Source organism: Sinocyclocheilus grahami, unplaced genomic scaffold (genome assembly GCF_001515645.1).
Source record: "Sinocyclocheilus grahami isolate Dianchi unplaced genomic scaffold, SAMN03320097.WGS_v1.1 scaffold1266.1, whole genome shotgun sequence".
Lineage (NCBI taxonomy): Eukaryota > Metazoa > Chordata > Actinopteri > Cypriniformes > Cyprinidae > Sinocyclocheilus > Sinocyclocheilus grahami.
In genome coordinates this window covers 126,837-150,559 of record NW_015506445.1, presented here as the reverse complement: position 1 = coordinate 150,559, position 23,723 = coordinate 126,837, and the positions used below count along the sequence as shown (strand labels likewise).

General features: G+C 35.3%; 1 protein-coding gene across 1 annotated transcript in view; it reads right to left on the bottom strand.

The window, feature by feature from the left end:
• Nucleotides 1-18,402, bottom strand: part of LOC107568636 (inactive N-acetylated-alpha-linked acidic dipeptidase-like protein 2) — a 43,740-nt gene extending 25,338 nt beyond the window's left edge. Inside the window, exons 1-2 of the mRNA XM_016254608.1 lie at nucleotides 18,349-18,402; nucleotides 16,677-16,815 (exon numbers count right to left, since the gene is read on the bottom strand). Coding sequence (XP_016110094.1) covers nucleotides 16,677-16,815; nucleotides 18,349-18,402 — 193 coding nt within the window. The remainder of the gene's footprint in view (nucleotides 1-16,676; nucleotides 16,816-18,348) is intronic.
• Nucleotides 18,403-23,723: the final 5,321 nt, after the last annotated feature.

The window sequence follows — 23,723 nt, the reverse complement described above, 5'->3', positions numbered from 1 at the left end:
AGTACCTACAGACCCAGGAGGGGAGGCACGGTTCTCCCTGCCGGTAGGAGGCGGTATTAGGACACAGCTTTTTTTTTTTTTTTGTCTGCATCACAACCGACCGCTCCACTGATGCCCAGGCACGAGAGGCAGCGATCGTGACCATCACCCAGCGCCAGGTAACGAACGCATCCAGAACGCCCGGGTGATACGTTGTCCATAGCAAGACCCTCATCGTCTTTATAAAGACGTAACGTCAAGTTTGCCAAGCAACGTCGTCTTTAAAAAGACGCACCCGAAATTGCTCTTTTAGGAGAAAAAGCTCTTTTAGCGTGCTGAGGCGCACAGGGGAGATGATCATCTGCAACACAAACAGGGGGTAGTGCAGCTTGATGTGTGCAACCCACTTGACACGAGAAACCACCACCGCTGAAGCGCCGTCCACCAACACGAAGAGCTCTCCAAGAGCGCGCTGAACTCGTTCAGTCTTCTTCTCTCAGTAGAGTAGTCAGGAGCATAACGATGTGATCGCTCGGCTGCGAAGCGAAAAGCTGAATATGCGCTGCATCTGCTGCCTACTTATACTCACGCTGTGATCAGCAGCAGCTGGATGCAATAATCGCATGCCAATGTGCATTGGCTCGTTTAGTTTACACTCGAAGTAGATTGGTCCCTCTAAGCGAGATCCCAATTTCGTCGGTCATCCGACGTGACGTCGAGAGTGACCGACTGAAAGGGAACTACATTACTATACGATCATGGGCAACATTACATTGTATAATGCGTTCCTGGAAAATGATTGACGCATTAAGTATGGTTTAATGGAGATACATCTAATGAATTAACATCCCCTTTTTGCTTTAGTCTTGAATATATTTTCTTTTTGAGAAGATGAATAGATATTTTATGATAATGAAAGAAGCTTGAGCTACTTGTGGCATAATCAATAATGTTTGAATATATTACAAAAACCGCTGCATAAATACAATAGCCTGTATGTTAGTCAAACATTATGTTAAAGACATGGAATAAATTACATTTTAAAATATACTGAAACAGAAAACAGTTATTTCAAATTATCATAATATTTCACACAATATTGCAGTTTTTACCATATTTATTATCAAATAAATGCAGCCTTGGTATACATAAGAGATTTCTTTTAAAAACATTTAAACATCTTAACAACCTCAAACTTCTCTACAGTAGTGTATATATTTGACTGTCTTTGACTTTTTTAATAAAAAACAATGGAAATTCACTCTCTTCTCCTCAGGGGAGTTAGTCCATCTTAAAAAGAGGCAGAGAGGAGAAATAATGCATGTATCACTGTTCAGTAGTTTTGAATTCAAGGTGCTGATATGAGAATGGGTGACTGGTTAAACCAAAATAAAAAAAGAGAAAAGGACAGAGTTAAGAAGCAGAGTCATCTGTAAATGAGACGCAGAGATCAGCTCCAATGATCACATCTTTGAAATGATCTAAGACAGAAGCTGAGAAGCTAATAATAGTCTTAAATGTATAAGACTGATGTCAAAATCGCATGTAGAAACTGCATTGTTGAGGGGTCAGTAAAAAATAAATAAATAATTCCAAAGAGGTGGAAAAGGCAAGAGAAATGTTAACTATACATATACTTAAGCCTATTCAAACTACTGAAAGTACTGATAAAAAGTCAACCCAAAATTGTCCTATTTTGAGTGTGTTGTGTATTTTGGGGCTATTGCACTGCAACATGCTAATTCTATAAGGCTCAATTGTGAATCAAATTCCTTCCACTTCCTGTGGTTAGGAAGATGCTGCCATAGAATTAGTTCCCTACATGTAGGCATTAAGCAACAAGGTAGCTCAATAGATTTGGACAATACAGCTATTGAAAGGGACAAGATGTACAGATGCAGATTCGTGTCAGTGTACTTTATTCTGTTTCTAAGAACAGTCAGTACTTCTCAGTTCAACACATAGTAAAAACTGTCCTTGAGAAAGTGAAAAATAGAAAGAGGAAGAGTGTGTATGTGAGATGTGTGCCACACACTACATCTCATTAGGCACATGACACACGCCACTGTGTCTCCACCCTCCTTTAACAACCATGCAAAAATGAACAGTAGTGCCTCTGACTTAACAATGATCAAAGAAAAGTGAAGTATGCTGCATTTAAATTAACGTGACGAATTACTGAGCCCTAGACAGGCCTCAGGATAAAAAAACAAAACAAAAAACAAGACAAAACAAAACAAATGATAAATAGTCATGGTAGGGCAATATTTGTAATATACAGTATATATACAGTAGCTTTTTGTTTCTAATTCAATGAAACACAAAACGAAACAATGAGTCCAAAAGGGCACACGTCACACCTCTCTTTATCTCCCTGCATTGGCTACCAGTTGCGGCTCACATCAAGTTCAAGACACTGATGCTCAGTTACAGATCAGCCATGGGTTCCGCTTCCTCCTACTTCCGCTTGCTCTTACGAGTCTACATCCCAACCAGAAGCCTGAGGTCGGTAAATAATCATTCAGAATGTTGAATCCCTGACAATATTCAAGAGACTGAATTAAAAACTGAATTAAAAGTTAACAAAAATAAAAAGCTTTCTATGCTTTCACTTTTCCTTAATCCCTCACTTAACAATGTCTGAAACGTTGTATTTTGAGCACTTCTTGTGTTTATTTGCCTCTTTATGAGGAATCAGTTGCCATATTCCTCATTTGTTAGTTGCTTTGTATAAAAAAAATCTACTAAATGAATTAAAAAAAAATGTATTAAATAAAACAGAAAATACAAATTGGCCCTGAATCCCACACATTCATTTATCTTTTTGTAATTGATTACCAATTCTACGACATTCTTCAGGGACAAGACAAGACAAAACAAAGCAAAACAAAACGGTAAACAATCATGTAAGGGCTTTAAGTTGAGCTTTTGGTTCAACTTAAAGCCACAATAATTTAATTAAATGGAAGATACAAATCAAGTTCAAATCCTACATTCGGATCATATATTTATTCTTTTCTAATCGATTACCATTTCTATGCCACTCTACAGGCATACAAATAGAATAAGATCGTTCAAACGTTCAAAGTCCGGTGCTGCGTTGCTTTGTGTTCTGCCGTTACGAGGAAACAGTGATATTTCTACCAAACGCTCCACCTGCTGACAGAGAATGAATGTGCACTTTCAATAAAAATGTTGTTTTGATCAGAGTTCAGACAAATGTGAAAATCCACCCATGTTTTTACACTGCAAACACGCACAGCTTTTAATGTGAACTGGTGGATCGATAAGAAGACAAAAATATCGAAACAGTATAGGGGTGTGCAATATGTATAGTCTGCAATATCATCATAATCGTTGTTTTAACTGTGTGTGATTTGATATTATCGAGTACATCACGAAAAGCAAACAAAACACACCTACAGAGTGCATGCATACATTAAGGTGATGAAGTCTAGTAACATACGTTAAACTAGTGGGCATATACTTTTAGAGTGAGTTCTTTCACTGCTTGAATCAGTCTATTAAAATGTATTTAAAATGATCACATCATTCAAGATATGGGGCAGAAAATGTATATATTTATATCATTTCATAATTAATTATAACTAGTTATGATTAATTATTCATATTTCATCATGAGCTGATTCGTTACAATTTCATATAGTTAATATCACACGAAGAGTGACGTTTTTTTTTCTCCAAAAGTCAGCATGATTACAAATGTGATATTGATTTTATCCAACAGTTTAATAAGGTTTAATAAACAATAAGTTAATATTAGGAGACTTACATTTTAGACACCACAGCACTCTGAGCGTCTCTGAGCAACATGATGGTGTTTCGTTCCTGAATGAATCAACCGTTTAAATGATTCGGTTCAATCGCAATAACTCACTATTAACAGTGACTTGCTGCTACCTACTGGCAGTTTTAATTTCACATTTAAGGTGCCTTTTCATTGTTTTTAATAATTTCAAACATCAGTTTTGAATGTTTTATGTTTAAAATATCAAAACATTATTTAGCTATGCATTTGTAACTGCAGGTTAAAGTATTCCATGTCACTCAGAGCTACATTAAACAGTGTATAAATGCCACTTCAGATGCAGCTTCTGTGTTTCCTCTGCATTGCAAAGATACATTTTGTTGATACTGATTTAATTTGCTTGGTAACAGCCCAAATGCAAGCATTTGACTCAAAAGATGGTGCACACTTTTAGAAAAAAATGACTTAAAGGTAAAAATACCCAAAAAACGTATTGGAAAAGATTAATTGTGTGCACAATTACACACTCAGCAAAATATTGTCTAATTATCGTTATCGATAAAATCTCATAAATTTATCGAGATATCATTTTTTTGTCAATATCACCCAACCCTAATTTATGTTATTTAATTTATATAATAATTTATTGATAATAATTGTTTCAATTAATATAATAATTAATACTTTTGACTCATCCATTTTCTTAAAAATAGTTTAAAGGCTGAACTCTAAAGTTGATAATTTTATAAAACTTTCTGTATTTGTGAAAACTTGTATCTGAACTGTGAATTATGTTTTTTACAGTAATTTTACAGTTTCTTATTGTATGGTATAGACATTGCCCTACCCCGCTCATATGGTATTGATTTTATTTGTGCAGGTCTTAAAAAAGGTCTTAAAAAGTCTTAAATTTGAGCTTAATAATCCTGCAGGAACCCTGTAACATCAATGCTCATTTCCATTTCTCACAGATGGCAGTTTAAGTGTCGAAGACAACCTTATGTTATTTGCATGTTTGCTGTGCACATGGGTTTGTGAGTGATTTGGATTTATGCAACTCAAAACAGTCCTTGATATTCAGTTCCACAGCTGATAAAGAAAGTTGGAACCAGCAAATACTACAACATTCTTCACTGAATAAACTTGTTATGAGGTGATATTGGTTTCAATTCCCTGGACCTGCTCATCACATTCCCAAAGGAAATAGTCGATCTGACACAACAATACATTATGGAATAATGCTGTGTTTCAAAATAACCACAAACCTTCTGTGGCTGAAACCAAGTTTCATTTGTTAGATGAATGTGTGTGAGTGTATTTTTTCAGATCATCCTTCAGATCTTTCTACTGTTACAAAATCACACTCTAGATATGACAAAACCAATAAATCTTCTGTTATCCATTAGGCAGTATTCAGTGAATGTGTATAGCTCCATTGCTCTGCATCAGATGAAAAATTCACAGACGGCATCATAGCAGATGCAGATGACACAAGATCTCAACAGTAACCCACCACAGATGTGTGGGCCAAAAATGGATGAGGGCTCCTCGTCCTCACTGTGGTATCTGGGTTTTTTAAAAACACTACTTTCTTAATCGACCTTTAATATGTTTTTATGATTAGTTGATGGAGTATCAGCAGACATGGGGAATGGCAAATTCTCATTTAATGATGATTAGGATTTAATGACAGCCTAATAACTTCTCTCTTTGTGTTCTCACCTGCAGGAGCCTTACACAACACACAGATCATTACATGCCCTCAATGTCACACAATTCCACGTATTTTCAAGCAACAGAAGAAAAGCAAAAATTCAAGTTTGGTACAACGAAAAGCAACTTTTGAAATTATATATATATATATAAAATGTATTTATTATTTATTTATTTATATTTTAATCTATTTTAAAACATAATCCAAACACAAACACACACACACACACACACACACACACATATATACAATTTTATTATATTCTATTTTCTATTCAATTTTTATAGCTGTTTTCTATTTTAATCTATTTTAAAACATAATCCAAACATAATTGTAATGGAAAAGCTGAATTTTCAGGCATTTATCCAGTGTTCAGTGTCAAGAAACATGTATTATTATTATCAATGTTGAAAACAGTTGTGCTGCTTTACATTTAAATGGCTGGTTAGCATTCACTATAGAGCAAATCACAGTGCACTTTTAGAGTTCCTCTGAAATCCGCCACCTCCCCAGCTGCACATGTATAGATCTGCTATGGGTTATTATATATGCTATTTGTGCAGCAGCAGTATGTCTTAAATACTCACAGCACCATATCTGTGTATGTATTGGCAGTAGCAAGTTCCTGTACTTGCTATTTAAAATGGAAATATTTTCTAACTATGTAAAAGTCTTTATTGTTAATTGAATGCATCCTTTTTATTGCCAATGTAATACAATTTAATATAATGCATCCTTGCTGAATAAAAACGTTAATTTATATATAAAAAAATCTTAATGGCCTCAAACTTTTGAATGGTAGTGTATATAACCTACCTAAAATCATGTCCACGTTGCTTGCTATTGATAATATATTAAAAAAATGTATGCATAATAAATATAAAAACGTATAAAAAACTGTTTATAATAGTTATAACACATAGAATAGTAATAACAAACGACATTGCATGGCACAGTTATCACATCATATCATGCATACTTCCCATATGCTTGTACATGTTTATGGATATAGACTCTAATGTCTATAATGCTGGTAAATACAGCTTATCTTGAGGGGCAAAAAACAGTTGCAGTCTGAACTAAAAGCATGTTTTTAGGCCAAATGGCATCAGAGGTAAATCTCACACCAATGTTGTTAAAACACACTCTCTCCCTCTCCTTCATGCGAACACAAACACACACACACACACACACACACATTCCTGCTCAGAGCGAGCACACTAGCTTCTTCATTACTGCCCATTTGTGAGGTGGAGGTATGTGTAAATTCTGCTTCTGGCTAAAGCCATAATCGCCACACACTCAGCATGCTTAGAGAGGAATGGATTCAGAGCCAGAAGGCTTGAAGAGAGGCACAACTGTAAATTCTTGTCAGTTAAAATTATTCCCAATTTGCAGAGGCTAAACTGTGGCCAAGTCTCTCAGGATATATGGCACGGACCGGGCCATGCAGGGGAGGTTCATGAGTGAGAGGTGGCTCGACAGCAGCAGCACTGGACAAAAAGTAAATAACATTAGGACTAGGTGCTTCTAGAAATACTGGGCCGACTTTTGTAGTACACTAAAGCAGAGAAACAAGAAGGTCATTCTCACAGATTTATAACACTTAAGCAGTGTTCATCAATCTTTCAGACCATGGATATTTCTGTATTCTGATTAGCCAGAGGCAAATTTAACTATCTATCTATAATGAGATGAAAGACAGACAGACAGACAGACAGACAGACAGACAGACAGACAGACAGACGATAGATAGATAGATAGATAGATAGATAGATAGATAGATGGATAGATGGATAGATGGATAGATGGATAGATGGATATAGATATAGATATAGATATAGATATAGATATAGATAGATAGATAGATAGATAGATAGATAGATAGATAGATAGATAGATAGATAGATAGATAGATAGATAGATAAACATTCAAGGAGTAATAGAGGTCAGATAGTTTATAAACCGTTTTATTATTTGTCATCAACAGATTGTCAGCTCACAGATATGAAAAACTATTTGATGTGTTTGTAACTGTGAGAACAAAAAAATAAATAATTGGTGGTACCTGATTTGCTGCTATCTGTATTACTTTTGGACAAACTGAAATTCTCATTACTAAGCAACACACACTTATGTGTAATTAGGTTTCATATTAAAACTACTACTAATAAAATACTGACATGTTTAACATAAAGTAGTGTATGTAAAAGGGGTTGATAAAGATATTAACCCATGCTTTTGTTGAAACTGGCTTTATGCTTTTTATGTTAAACTAACCCAAATGCTGCATATTTACAAAGAATAATTCTAATTTCAAAATTGGTCTTTTTTAAAATCTTTTTTTGTATTCCTCTCATCTCTTTCACAAACTCTTAACTAATCCAAACCCATATAGGCATTTACAATAATAAAGACATTTACTTTGACAACTTGAACAAACAAACAAACAAATAAATAAATAAAGCACAAAAGCAAGAAAGAACACACGAAAGAAAGCAAAAAGGAAGGAAAAAAAGAAAAAAGAACAAATAATTCAATAATGTTCTCTCATTCTCACTCATTTCACTGCTTAAAAGCTTGTGTACTCATCTAGTTTATACTTTAAACTGTACTGCAAATATTGCTGGCTCTCATGTTTTATACCTGAGGTCTCTCTGACCACATGTATACATAATGTAACATTTGTAGTATTAATGTAACAACATGTATTTTTTTAAGCATGGTTAAATTCTGCTTATAACCAGTTCTTAGTGTAAGTGTGTTTTTAACCTAGTTAAAAGGGTTCTCCCAAAGTCCAAAAATAACATTAGAGATATTTTTCTCTCATTACCAAAATGTCTTGTGTACCCCTACAGCATATCTGCAGCATTAGAAGATCTGGCTTCGTGTAATGCCCTGGGTGTGTGTTAAACACAGCTCTTTGTATTTCATCATGTTCCTTTCTTGATTCAATAAAGGCAAAACTACAGCCATCTGACAGGGGCCACGTTTCTGGCACAGTGGGGGTCCAAGCAACAGGACGAACTAAGCAGCCCACCCACCCTCTGCAGATGAGATAAGATGGTCCTAGACGGTCCTAGCCAGCCCAGGCAGGGGGCAGCTCTGACCTTCTGAAAGAGATGACAGGAAGCTTATGGCTTGCAGTGCTGCTGCCTGCCCATCCTCCATCAAAAACACATCTAAACCTCCAAAATGTCATTATTATATTCCCAAATGCTGTAAGCGACAGTCTTTTATTTCAGTAGAAATCCTACAAAAAAAGTTATCATGATACGTTGAAAATTTCACCACTTTCACATTTCGCAAGAGTAAAATATATAATAAATAGACTCAAAAATGCATTACATCGGCAATGACGGGAGGACATGCGGTTCAACATAAGACTGACATATTAATCACGCCAAATGGACAGACGTGCCGCTATTGAGAAAATGTAGACGGCACGGCAGAGTAATTTCCTCAACTCAAGGCCCTTGTGCACTTTGCCAATGGCACTATCGCGCTCACACAAAGAGCTGAAGAAGAAGAAGAAGCAACATTTCCATAATGTTATTGACCAAGTGCCACATTTCTGTGTGGAGTGCAATGCACCCTCTGTTTTATTTGCATGTCTATTAGCTGGAATACCAATCATATGATAGCGATGGAAGAAAAGGTAATTTTCAGCCTGAGTGCATTCCAAATGCTCACTGATTTAAGGGCAGAAAGTAAAGAGAACACATGAGGATCAGCTCTGAGAAGCGGGAAAGGGCGGCACTGCGGCAAAGCATTCCTAATGAACTCTGCCTTAAAAAGCGCCTAGAGCCCAAGTAATCAAGCTACTCATCAAGTAAACGAACCACCACTTGAAGTATAATTACGATACAAAAGGTTCTTGAAATGTAATCATACGTTGCAGTGCTTTATTCTCGCTCTGTTGTGATGCTCTGTCTTTTTTGCAAAGAAACAAAACAAAAAAAGAACCTGAGTGTACTAATGGATGGAAATTATAAAAAGCAGTATGAGTTAAGTTAAGGACCGAGGAACTCTAACATGAAGTTGCAAACTGTAACTTTAGTGAATAAAAAAAATCTAATTATGTCAACAAAGAGCATAAAAATTCCAAACAAATCAGCTACATTTTCATGGCACAAACTCAGCTCTGAAACTTCCGTAAAAAGCTTAGTGACTGTTCAGGTTTGCAAACTATACCACTGGTCAAAGCATTCATTAATAAGAGGTTTTTCAACCTGGAGCTATATTACATACAGTATAAATATATGTCTTGGTGAGTAACATAACCTAATTTTTAAAAAGTTTGGGTTCTATAACATTTAAATGTTTTTCAAAGAAGTCTTTGAATTAATTTTTAATAAAATAAGTGTTATAGTCTGTGATGGCAAAGCTGAATTATTATTTTTAAGGTTTATCTGATGAATAGAAAAAAACAACATTTATTTACAATAGAAATATTTTGGAACATTATACGTGTCTTCACTTTTTGATCAATTTAATGCATCCTTGCTGAATAAAAATGTTAATTTCTTTGAATAAAATATTATAATCCTGAAACTTTAGAATAATTAAAAACGACAACAATAAAATTCTAGTTCTAAATTCTAAAATGTTCCACTCAGACTGTCAGTCTGTGTATTAGTGGTGAGGATTTTTTTGTGATTCTTAGATTCTTTGTGATTCCTCTGTTATACTCCAGTTCGGACAGACGCGGACTACTTGTATTTATACTACTGAAAGTGTATGCTGGTCCACACAAGCGCAGTAGATCAGCTTGAACAGTAAAAACAGAAACAGTAACATGGCGACGTCCATGCAGATTTTTATGTCACGCGGACCCTAGTGGACTCTCACACACTCGCACACACAAAAAGTATAACAGAGGCTTAAGTGGCAAGAAGTGACTGTCTTGAGTGAGTAAATCATTCTATCAAACCGAATGGTTCAAAAACACAGATTCATCCAGGGCACATATAGACATTTTATGCTGTCTCTTTGAGTAACCTTGTCAGTTTCTATTCAAACAGATCAGTTGCTCTCTGTGTAGGACAGTGTTTATTGTTTATATCTATTCTCTTTTTTTTTTGAAGCGAAATAAAGAATGAAAAGAGAGAAAAAGAGAGAATGAAAAGAGAAAGAAAGAGGGCATAAGACAGAGATACCCACAGGAGAAGTCAGACAGAGCGGGCACATTGTGATGGTTTTGAGTGACATTGCTCAGAGGACGTTTCTCTTCCTAGCAGCAGTGGTAAGCATTTGTTCATTAAAGACTCCTGCATGGGTCCCATAGCTGTGGCATATTTAAATAAATATGCAAATGACTACATTTCTAGTCAAAGGCTTCTTTTCACTTCAACAAGGTTTCTAAATAACCCACGGGACACAATTCGTTCCATGTGAATAAAACCACCTGTCAGCAACTTGAAATTAACATGTAAAAATTGAAGTTCCCCACAAATTTCACATATCTCTCCCTCAGATATGTGCCCGGCTTTAAAGGTTAACAAAATTATGTAATCAAAAAAGGAGAAAGCAATGAGCCAACAGAGCAGAAGTCTAATAAAGAAAGCGATGCTTTTCTATGCCAGCGGATGGGAGAATTTATCCAAAATAAACAAAATAAGTCACGGCTCAATAAAACCGCACAACACGTGTTCTCCAGAGGCCGCAATTCAGCTACACAAAGCATTTCCTCTGATTGAATCAATGCGCTTGGCTTTCTCTTTTGGTATTAGAGACAAATGCTTCCACGTGAGCCTTAAAGGCATCATGTTATTTGTTTTGTTTCACTCACAAGTCATAAGTAAACAGGATCCTGGAATATATCCTGTCGTCTAAAGGCAGGTGCACACAGTTTTATGTCCTTCACAATTGTTGCTTGTCAGATTCTATGTTGGGACTACTAGGCCGTCACTACAATTCATCGGGCCCAGAAGCACAGGTGCAATGAGTAGGCTATACACTCTCTGAAAAAAGGTAGAAATCAGTCACAGGGGCAGAACCTTTTTCAATATCAATACTAATATGTACCATTTAATGGTACAAAGATTTTAGCTTTCGTACTTTAGGGTACCGCCCCAGTGGCAGCTTTGTGTCTTTTTGTCTAAGAGTGTACAGTAGCGTGGAGGATCTTGTGGGAGGGTTCTGAACATTGGTAAAGCCATGGAACTTGTCTCAAGCATGGCCGTACCCAGGCTTTGAAAATTAGTGAGGTCCGGGTGTGTGTGTGTGTGGGGGGGGTGGTATATACATAAAGATGTATAATCTTTATAGTGTATTATATACACTATAAAGACTTTAAAGGCCACAGACATGTAGATGTTTGTGAAAGATGTTTTCTCTGTTTTGGAGTGATGATTAATTTTAAATCATACCCTATTTATTGCATCAAAATGTGTTAATACTTTACTATATTTAAGGGTGAACTTTGTCTAGTGCTCTTATGAAAGTTTATAGCATGATTTGTGAAAATGTAACTATACTGAATGACATAGCATATGCTTCTTCGTGGCTAGTTTTTGTGTATTTCATTTCATTCTGTAACCTATCTGTGTGTACTAGTGTTAAATGCTACTGTTTTTGACAGCGTTGATAACGTTTATGACCGATAATATCATGATCATTTTTGCGTTTCCCTTACCGAATGTCGTATCCTGTCAGCAAAAACCTGTCCATGGGCTTTTTTGATTGCTTTCAGTTTAAGTGCCGGCAATGTAGTGTTGCCAGATATTGATATTAAAACAAACAAAAAACAAAAATAAAAATAAACCGAAATTATTTCCAATCTTTTGCAAATAAGATAAGATAAAGATATCGCTGACTCTAAACTGCAACTTCCTACTTTATTAACTTTCTAAAGTGTTAAATTAAGTGGAAAAGACAAGTCCAGAAACGCTTATAATAGATTGATCTGGCAACTATATAGCTGATCCCGCGCCCTCACTCACAACTCTCAAGCCTCGTTCACTCCGCCAGCATCTAGCAGCGATCATGTTCATAATTAATAGATTGATCTGGCAACTATATAGCTGATCCCGCGCCCTCACTCACAACTCTCAAGCCTCGTTCACTCCGCCAGCATCTCGTAGCGATCATGTTCATAACAGGGATGCTAAACATTCTTGCAAACTGTCTAAACTGAATTATACATGTCATGCAGGCATTCACATTAGGAGTTTAACAGCAAATTAGTCATTCAAAGAACACATTTTATTTCTGAACATGAAAAATTTACCGAGGTCCGGACCTCGTTGGCCTCATAGCTGGTTACGGGCCTGCATGTACTACACCAGCTTAAAGAAACATCATGGGTTCAGTATAAGTAAAGCTTATTTGACAAGTTTTAGTAACTTTGTTGTGTTCTTTTGTAATTTGTTTTGTTTCTTTCCCCTTATTTATCTTTATTCTTATTTCAGTTTTTTTTGCTTGTTTCAACGTATTTCAATTTTATTTCAATTAGACGCCAAGGTGACATTTTAAGTTTAATAATATTTATATTTTATTTCTGCTTTATATAAATAAATAAAAAAGTTTAGAATAACCATAACACTGATGTGAAGTTTACTATTATATAAAAACAATTACAATTATTTGAGCTGAAAATCTCAATCATAATTTTTGCAGTTATTTTAAGGTTTATGCTACTATAAGACATTTCAAATGTTCATTTACGTTTTCATCTAATATTTATATTTTATTTTATATCTGCTTTATTTAAATTATCAAAATAACTTTTTTTGTTAACAATAACACCACTGATATGAAGTTTACGCTTTTATAAAAATGATTACATTAATTATTATTTTAATACTTGTACTATTTGAGCTGAAAAAATGTTTTTACAATCATTCTAAGGTATGCAACAAATTTGTAAAACTGCACACAATTTTACAAGGTCAGCGAGTGACTAAAATCATGCTAACACATTTACAGTATGTATTGTGGCTATACAGCTCAAAAAGTTATTTTTATTTTATTGTATTGTTATTTTATTATTTTTTTATGGTTTAATGATTGGTCCTGTTCACTTCCATTCGGAGTGTCTCACTATAACCCAGATTTTTGCAGTACAGCATTTATAGCACATTTCAAATGCTGTGCAATGAGCTTAAGTTGTACTTAACTCAGAATATTCCTTTAACGTCACATAAATTGATCAGAACAGGAGAGAGAAAATTAAAAAGTGCATGTGTGACCAATCAGCAAACAAAACTATAAATCAAGTGTCTATCAATCAAAATGTCTGACTCACTAATTTGTGCAGATGCATGTCATTCTTTCCATTGTAAATATTAATCTCAATGGGGCTAAAACAAGTTGTCTAGCAGAGGACTAAGCAAGAATGTGTTATCCAGGGCATCTGCTTTTATTTAACTTAATCTGTATCAGTAGGTAGTATGTACGTACAACAAAGAGATTAAATTAAAATGGAAGCAACACAATTATTACTGTACAGCTGATAATTAAGCCTAAATAAAGCATAGAAGAACTCTCACAAACAATCAATACATGTTTACCAGTAGGTGGTTTGAATGATCATTATTCCTAATTAATTTTTATTGGAAAAACCAATAAAATAATATTTCAAAGCAAATATTTGGTCAACATTTATATCAATAGCACACCTCTCTATGATGGTTTTGATTAAACAAAGTCATAAATTGACATCTACAGCCAGTGATCATAAAATCTGCAGAAAATCATATAATAAGCTCACAAACAGACACACAAAATTACAAGAGGACTAAGCAAAATGTGAACTTATATTATGGATCATGAAGACAGCATAAAAATAACTAGAGTCTGACCTCTGCTGTTCTGTGTATTGGTTCACCAGAGTACATTGCATATATTCTCTCACTAACAAACAAAACTGTCACAAGGACAATAGTCCCACTGAATAATTTCACACTGTACTCATTTCCTGTGGAGCGCTCTGACAAAGGGCTTTGCTGAAGAGAAAATAGGCACGAAACATCTGCTAAGACATCTGTTTGATGCCCTGTTGTGCCCTGACTTCGCAGCCTGCTGTAAGCCCACGCTAGCACTCCAGTAATGACACGTCCCAGTGATCCTGCACTGCAGAAAGTCAGGGTCAGCCAGGGCTGCGCTGAGGTCTTCTGTCATGGGCAGTACTCTTAAATACAGTCATTTCGGTTTCAGCACCACAGACAACAGCACTGCTGCACATACACTGCTGACTTTCAGAACCATAGACAGCACACAATATATGTTTTAGACTTACATGATGCTATAGTCATCAATAGATGCTTAAAGCAGAACATTAAATTTCTTTAAACTGTATGAAAAATACAGGTAATAACAAACGTCTGTGGTCAAAACAGGCCAAATAAAGGGTGCGAAATGAAAACTGCCTTTTAAGGATCCTTCAAATTGAGATGTCCTTGTGCAGTGCTGGGCTTGAGAACCTCCAGGACAAGTTTGAAAACCCCTGATGTAAGACATCTGATTTCAGCACCACGGACAGTTGCACACATACAGCTGACTTTGAGCACCATGGACAGCACACACTGTAGGTTTTATATTTGCACAATGCTACAGTCAACAGTAGATATTTAAATACACCAAAACATAAAAATTGTTTAAACTGTAGGTCATTCGCTTTCAGTACCACGGACAGCTGCACACATATAGCTGACTTTCAGCACCATGGACAGCACATACTTTAGAGCGTTAAAAACCTTAGAGGTTTTAGAGCGGCACAATGGTGCATTGCTATCATAAACTTCAGTGGATCATTTTTATTATAAGATGCACATAACTTAGTCTAGATTTCATAAACAAAGTCAGAAACTAAATTCCATTTTTTTTCATTATTAAAAATAATAGGCTGAAATGGAACGTTTAATTAGAGAAGAGGTAGTTTAAGTGCACAAGCGTCATAGATGCCCAAAAGCAGTAATTATCTTTCTGTGATTTCTTTTTTGTAGTGAAAATTATTAATTCCCTCTAATTACAAATTAATAATGAATAAATAAATGATACAAGTCATTACACCACCTAAACACTAAAGATATTTTTTAGGTTAATACATATTTTTATTATTATTATTATTATTATTATTATTATTATTATTGTTAAACATTAAATTTCTTTAAACTGTATGAAAAATACAGGTAATAACAAACGTCTGTGGTCAAAACAGGCCAAATAAAGGGTGCGAAATGAAAACTGCCTTTTAAGGATCCTTCAAATTGAGATGTCCTTGTGCAGTGCTGGGCTTGAGAACCTCCAGGACAAGTTTGAAAACCCCTGATGTAAGACATCTGATTTCAGCACCACGGACAGTTGCACACATACAGCTGACTTTGAGCACCATGGACAGCACACACTGTAGGTTTTATATTTGCACAATGCTACAGTCAACAGTAGATATTTAAATACACCAAAACATAAAAATTGTTTAAACTGTAGGTCATTCGCTTTCAGTACCACGGACAGCTGCACACATATAGCTGACTTTCAGCACCATGGACAGCACATACTTTAGAGCGTTAAAAACCTTAGAGGTTTTAGAGCGGCACAATGGTGCATTGCTATCATAAACTTCAGTGGATCATTTTTATTATAAGATGCACATAACTTAGTCTAGATTTCATAAACAAAGTCAGAAACTAAATTCCATTTTTTTTCATTATTAAAAATAATAGGCTGAAATGGAACGTTTAATTAGAGAAGAGGTAGTTTAAGTGCACAAGCGTCATAGATGCCCAAAAGCAGTAATTATCTTTCTGTGATTTCTTTTTTGTAGTGAAAATTATCAGCATGATTAAAAGTGTTTGCCTTGAAAGTAAAGCCTGACCACCTAAACACTAAAGATATTTTTTAGGTTAATACATATTTTTATTATTATTATTATTATTATTATTATTATTATTATTATTATTATTATTATTATTATTATTATTATTATTATTATTATTATTATTATTATTATTATTATTATTATTATTATTATTATTATTATTGTTAAATGCATGTTAATCAAGTCTTTGCAAGAAAGTTATACTTTATTTAACACTCAGGAAATGAGTTTACGATCTCACTGTCAAGCAGAATTATGCAATACCAAGATCTCTTTCTCTCCACTTGATCTAAATAAAATAAGTTTTGATGAGAGTATAAAATGTAAAAAATAAAATAAAACCTTAAGAAGGTTACAGTGTAATGGTGTAAGTGTCTGTTGCAGATACTTACCACTTCTGGCATCTTCTTCAGGAAACGGGTTCCCACCTGGGTTCAGGGTCACCCCAAAGGTCTTATTTCCAAATGGGGCATCACAGGGATCCACATAGAGAAGAGAGCCACCGAACCCCACCTCTGCCAGAAGAGAGAGCTGTGGAGAGATGACAGAGATTAAACTCTTTGTGCAAGATACACTGCTGTTTAAAAGCATGTATGTGTGTACATGTGTACTGGTATATATGGTTTATGAGGACACAAATGTGTATAATGACATGGGTACTACAACCCATGGGTACTTCAAAGCCTCTGGAGGTAACTAGTTCTCTCTCTGGTCCCCAGTGTGGGTGGACAATATCACAATAGCAGTAGTAATTAATGATTCTCCTTGTGCCATCTCAGTCAGTGTGAGTATCTGAGTGTGTTTGTCCTAAGAGCTGAGAGCGTTGCACAGCTTTTATCATTAGAGCTTCCAACAGCTCTGCCAAATTAGCCAAACCACAGTATCTATCACAGCAGCTCAACTTGTCAGAGATGGAGGAAAAGTGTGTACATGTGTACTGGTATATATGGTTTATGAGGACACAAATGTGTATAATGACATGGGTACTTCAAAGCCTCTGGAGGTAACTAGTTCTCTCTCTGGTCCCCAGTGTGGGTGGACAATATCACAATAGCAGTAGTAATTAATGATTATCCTTGTGCCATCTCAGTCAGTGTGAGTATCTGAGTGTGTTTGTCTTAAGAGCTGAGAGCGTTGCACAGCTTTTATCATTAGAGCTTCCAACAGCTCTGCCAAATTAGCCAAACCACAGTATCTATCACAGCAGCTCAACTTGTCAGAGATGGAGGAAAATTAATGTATCTTTTATATGGTTACTAAAAACACAATATATCACAGTGTACTTGGTGTTTCGTAAACTATTGGCATATTTATGTCTTAGGAGTTGATCATATTAATATAATCAATATATAAATATAATTTTATAATTATACAAAAAGGGTGAACATATTATTTCATATCGCCATACTTGGCCACATGTCACGTCACTTCACTTCACTTCACTTCAAATTAATGTATCTTTTATATGGTTACTAAAAACACAATATATCACAGTGTACTTGGTGTTTCTTAAACTATTGGCATATTTATGTCTTAGGAGTTGATCATATTAATATAATCAATATATAAATATAATTTTATAATTATACAAAAAGGGTGAACATATTATTTCATATCGTGTATTTACAATACATAATGCGATCCATAGGTTTAATTGATACCAAAAAAAAAGTTTTAAAACCATCTCTTTTATCATAAAATGCTATAAAGCATGATACATAATTTAAGATGTGTTGGAAATGACATTGAGGCGCACATAACAGATTTTTTTTCTGTGATGCCTGTATATCCAATGTTAGCAGACAAATGAAATAAACTAGTGAGAGTGAAAAATGTGTCTAAAGAGAGTTTATTTTCTGAAAGTCCACAGGGCCAAAAGTGTAGATAGCTGAGGAAACACCCACATACAAATCGATGATCTTAAAGTAGAGCAAATAATTCCCAAGTTTACTGAATTTGAACTTCATACTTACATCCCCAGGGGTAAAGAATGAGGATGTTGCCGCCTTACATGGCAGTAGATGTTTATATCATCTGAGTCACTGTTCAAAGGTCCCTGTTTACCTTGAACATCTCGTCGACAATCTCATTGCGGCTGCTAATGGCGGTGTATACCATATGCACAGCAGCACATCATTTATGCTGATGGTGCCAGTTGTGTCAGCGGTTAGACTGTGTGTCAAACAGACAGGCACATTTGGTGTGAAGGCATATGCACCACTGGGTGTTGTGCAAATGAAACTCCCTAGCACCTGACATCCATATGAGAAGCCAGCCAGAAGCCGCTCCCCATGCACGATAAAGATAAACAGGCTTGTAATAGGCTTGGAAATCTTTTACAATACGGGATGATTTATTCACAGATAGCAATCAACACATTGTAAATATGTTGGTTGCTTGGGTGCGTCATGCCTCTTGCTAAATGCCAACAACATGTCCTTCACGGGAATACAAAGGAGCACAACTAAACACACAGCACTTGACATTTACTTACAGTCACCGATACACACAGCGGCTCATAGAGGATGAGAGAAACTGCATTGCTTAGCCAATAATCTACCTGCTACTAATTTTTGTATTACTTTTTGTAGGATTGCCATTATTAAATGTAATGAAATTTAATGTGCTCATGTTCATTTGTTCCATTATTGCTCTTCACAAATTTGTTATGAAAACAGTAAAAAACGGCAATATTTATGAATGCTACATGTCCCCTGTTCGTCATATTACGTTAATGACACACATAAACTACAGGAAGTATTTCATCTAAACAGACCAGCCTGTTAAGACGCCATGATTTTGAGACTATAATCTAAGGATAGGAATTTAATATTAAAAGGGTTTTGAAGTTACCTGAAATATTGTTACATTTTGCTGTTGCATGCATAACATCATCATGGAAAAAGTACCATCATTCTCTGGGCTAATTGTCTGAGGAGGATCAGTCAAAACGCTTGATCCTCGCAGACTGAGCGTTAGCACTCGCTTTAAAGAAAATCAATAACTCTTCCCAAACAAATGACAGCTAAGAGTGCCTGGTACAGAGCTAGAATTCAAATTGAGTCTAGTGCTTCCAAAGGTCACCATTATCTGCATTATACAGTCATATCAATAGAATCTATGCCAATGAAACACACATGTGCAAACTCAGAGGCACTTTCTGTGAAAATTCAATGAGTATTAATAAAAAGAAAGAAACTAATTATTATTTTTTCGGTGGTGTCACCGTATCATGGTAGAAAAATACTTTTGTGCCTCTCACCCATAATTTGACTGTTTAAAATATTAATTCATTGTTTACATTTATTAATTTAGCTTAAATCCACAACATTATCAGTTTTGTTAAAGGAATAGTTCACTCAAACATTTTCATTTGCTGAAAATGTACTCACTCTCAGGATGCAGATGAGTTTGTTTCTTCATCAGAACAGATTTTGAAAAAAATGTGCATTACAACACTTTCTCACCAGTGGATCCTCTGCAGTGAATGGGTGCCGTCAGAATGAGAGTTCAAACAGCTTATAAAAACATCACAATAATCCACAAGTAATCCACACAACTCCAGCTCATAAATTAAACAATTTTAACTTTAAACTGTTGCTTCTGGTTAAAATATCAGTCTTTAATCCATAGTAACACTTCCTCCAGTGATCCAGTGGATTGTAAACAGTGCTAGATCTGTGCATATTTCTCTCCTGATTCAGACAATATCAATATTAATCAATATTAATCAAAAAAAAAAAAAAAATGGTTCACTCATAAATGAATCATTAAATTAATCATCATTTACTTACATTGCTGAAGCTCCAAAAAGCACATAAACTACCATAACAGCATAAATCATTTGTGTAATGTATTCGAATTCATTCGACTGATTTGTGAGTAGAAGCCAGCCAGAAGCCGCTCCCCATGCACGATAAAGATAAACAGGCTTGTAATAGGCTTGGAAATCTTTTACAATACGGGATGATTTATTCACAGATAGCAATCAACACATTGTAAATATGTTGGTTGCTTGGGTGCGTCATGCCTCTTGCTAAATGCCAACAACATGTCCTTCACGGGAATACAAAGGAGCACAACTAAACACACAGCACTTGACATTTACTTACAGTCACCGATACACACAGCGGCTCATAGAGGATGAGAGAAACTGCATTGCTTAGCCAATAATCTACCTGCTACTAATTTTTTTATTACTTTTTGTAGGATTGCCATTATTAAATGTAATGAAATTTAATGTGCTCATGTTCATTTGTTCCATTATTGCTCTTCACAAATTTGTTATGAAAACAGTAAAAAACTGCAATATTTATGAATGCTACATGTCCCCTGTTCGTCATATTACGTTAATGACACACATAAACTACAGGAAGTATTTCATCTAAACAGACCAGCCTGTTAAGACGCCATGACTTTGAGACTATAATCTAAGGATAGGAATTTAATATTAAAAGGGTTTTGAAGTTACCTGAAATATTGTTACATTTTGCTGTTGCATGCATAACATCATCATGGAAAATGTACCATCATTCTCTGGGCTAATTGTCTGAGGAGGATCAGTCAAAACGCTTGATCCTTGCAGACTGAGCGTTAGCACTCGCTTTAAAGAAAATCAATAACTCTTCCCAAACAAATGACAGCTAAGAGTGCCTGGTACAGAGCTAGAATTCAAATTGAGTCTAGTGCTTCCAAAGGGCACCATTATCTGCATTATACAGTCATATCAATAGAATCTATGCCAATGAAACACACATGTGCAAACTCAGAGGCACTTTCTGTGAAAATTCAATGAGTATTAATAAAAAGAAAGAAACTTATTCTTATTTTTTTGGTGGTGTCACCATATCATGGTAGAAAAATACTTTTGTGCCTCTCACCCATAATTTGACTGTTTAAAACATTCATTCATTGTTTACATTTATTAATTTAGCTTAAATCCACAACATTATCAGTTTTGTTAAAGGAATAGTTCACTCAAACATTTTCATTTGCTGAAAATGTACTCACTCTCAGGATGCAGATGAGTTTGTTTCTTCATCAGAACAGATTTTGAAAAAATGTGCATTACAACACTTTCTCACCAGTGGATCCTCTGCAGTGAATGGGTGCCGTCAGAATGAGAGTTCAAACAGCTTATAAAAACATCACAATAATCCACAAGTAATCCACACAACTCCAGCTCATAAATTAAACAATTTTAACTTTAAACTGTTGCTTCTGGTTAAAATATCAGTCTTTAATCCATAGTACTTCCTCCAGTGATCCAGTGGATTGTAAACAGTGCTAGATCTGTGCATATTTCTCTCCTGATTCAGACAATATTAATATTAATCAATATTAATCAACAAAAAAATAAATAAAAATGGTTCACTCATAAATGAATCATTAAATTAATCATCATTTACTTACATTGCTGACGCTCCAAAAAGCACATAAACTACCATAACAGCATAAATCATTTGTGTAATGTATTCGAATTCATTCGACTGATTTGTGAGTAAAACACAATGAAATTCAAATCTATATTCACTCACATTCAAATCTGGCACATACTGTATGCAACAACGTGTTTGCACAACCTGCAGTAGTGTGCGTGGACTCAACAACAAATAAGCACATACAGGCGGTGAAGAAATTAAACTGTACACTAACCACATTGGTTCTTGCATGCATAATCAACACAGTATGAAAAAGAGTGAGAACTGAGAACAAGTCACATTTACAATACCTACTTTGAGAACCCCTGCTTGAATGCACAGTAATCATGTATCAAGTTTGAAAATGATTCAAACATTATATTGAGAACATGAAACACAAGGACAACAAAACCATCAGGTGTCTTTCCTCAAGTCAGCAAACTATAGGGTATCACCTGTGCTTCATCCATTAATAAATATCAATTAAAATGATCCCTATTACTCTAATGACACAAACACCTGAGTTTGAAATAATTATCTTGGTGAAGGTTTTCAGAAATGGTTTACATAGTAAAAGATATGACTTGAGCTGTACCATAATTGTTTATGCATTAATCACATATAACGATTTCCCAAACAGCTGCCGGTGATTTAATTATAAGAAATAACTTGCTTTAATCCCTGTCGTGATTAAATTCAACTTTAATAAGCATGGTTATTTGTTGGTTTAATGAGACTAAGTCAATCTAATTTAGTCATTAATGAGTGCCTAGCATCGCTTTGAAGGGATTAAATGCATCCACTTACAATGATCCATAATTAATGTAAAAAATTATTAACAGAGACAGACAGACAGACAGACAGACAGACAGACAGACAGACAGATAGATAGATAGATAGATAGATAGATAGATAGATAGATAGATAGATAGATAGATAGATAGATAGATAGATAGATAGATAGATAGATAGATAGATAGATAGATAGATAGATAGATAGATAGAAAAAATCTAATTACTGAGCCCACACTTTTAAAGGTTTGTGTACCTTAATTTACATCAAAATATATATATTAATTTAACAACATACCTTATAAAGCAAAGGAAATTGTCCAAGTTTCAGCAGTGCTATTTTATTGGTCACATTTGCACTAGCTTGGACTCGTCTCAAATCCTCTGGGCTCCCATACTGAACGTCCACCACCTCTGCCTGGAAAAAAAAAAGATATATATATATATATATGTTTAAATATTTACAATTTTTAAATGGTTCAGGGTAGACTCTGACCTCTCTTGCTGTGTGTGTGAGGAATAACAAGTCTCTGATTTGTAATGTTGTGACTCACGTAACTCACCCCATAAAGCTAGTTGTCACATTCATTACTGATAGCAAAGCATGAGTGAAAACAAAGTGAACATCTCTGGCTGTGTATAATGGGGGACAAGTACATATATTAACCATTGTACCATACATCACACACAGACGCAGCATAGATGTCACAGCTCTGAAAGAATTCAAGGCAGATTCATGGCAGCTACAGGCCACGGCATCCTTCTTGTCATTTAGTCTGCACTAATAAACCAAAACCCGGTTTGTGAGTTTAAGAAAAGCGAGTACCTCTGACCAACGAGGGATTATGAGGTGGGGTCAAACTAAATGCTATTTAAGGCCCAGAGACACAAAGTGGAAATGCATTAGCTGAGTTTGATTAATTTTTCATTGGGCCTGAGGGGAAATGAAACATGAATCTGGACAGGAGAGTACATCTAGTCGGTCTCACGAAACCACAAGACCATTGAAAGATGGGATTTATCACTAATGTCTGCATTTGCATTGTAAGAGCGTTCCGTCTAACTCCAAAGAAGAGGCAGAAAATTGGGAATGGATGAGATTTGCACTGAGAGGCTATCATTAAGGTAATGAAATTAACGAGGGCACACATTGCGGAGAACAAATCGCTTTTCTAGACAAGTGACGGCTCCTGTCACAAGTCATCTCACCCCCGGCGACTTGAAGCA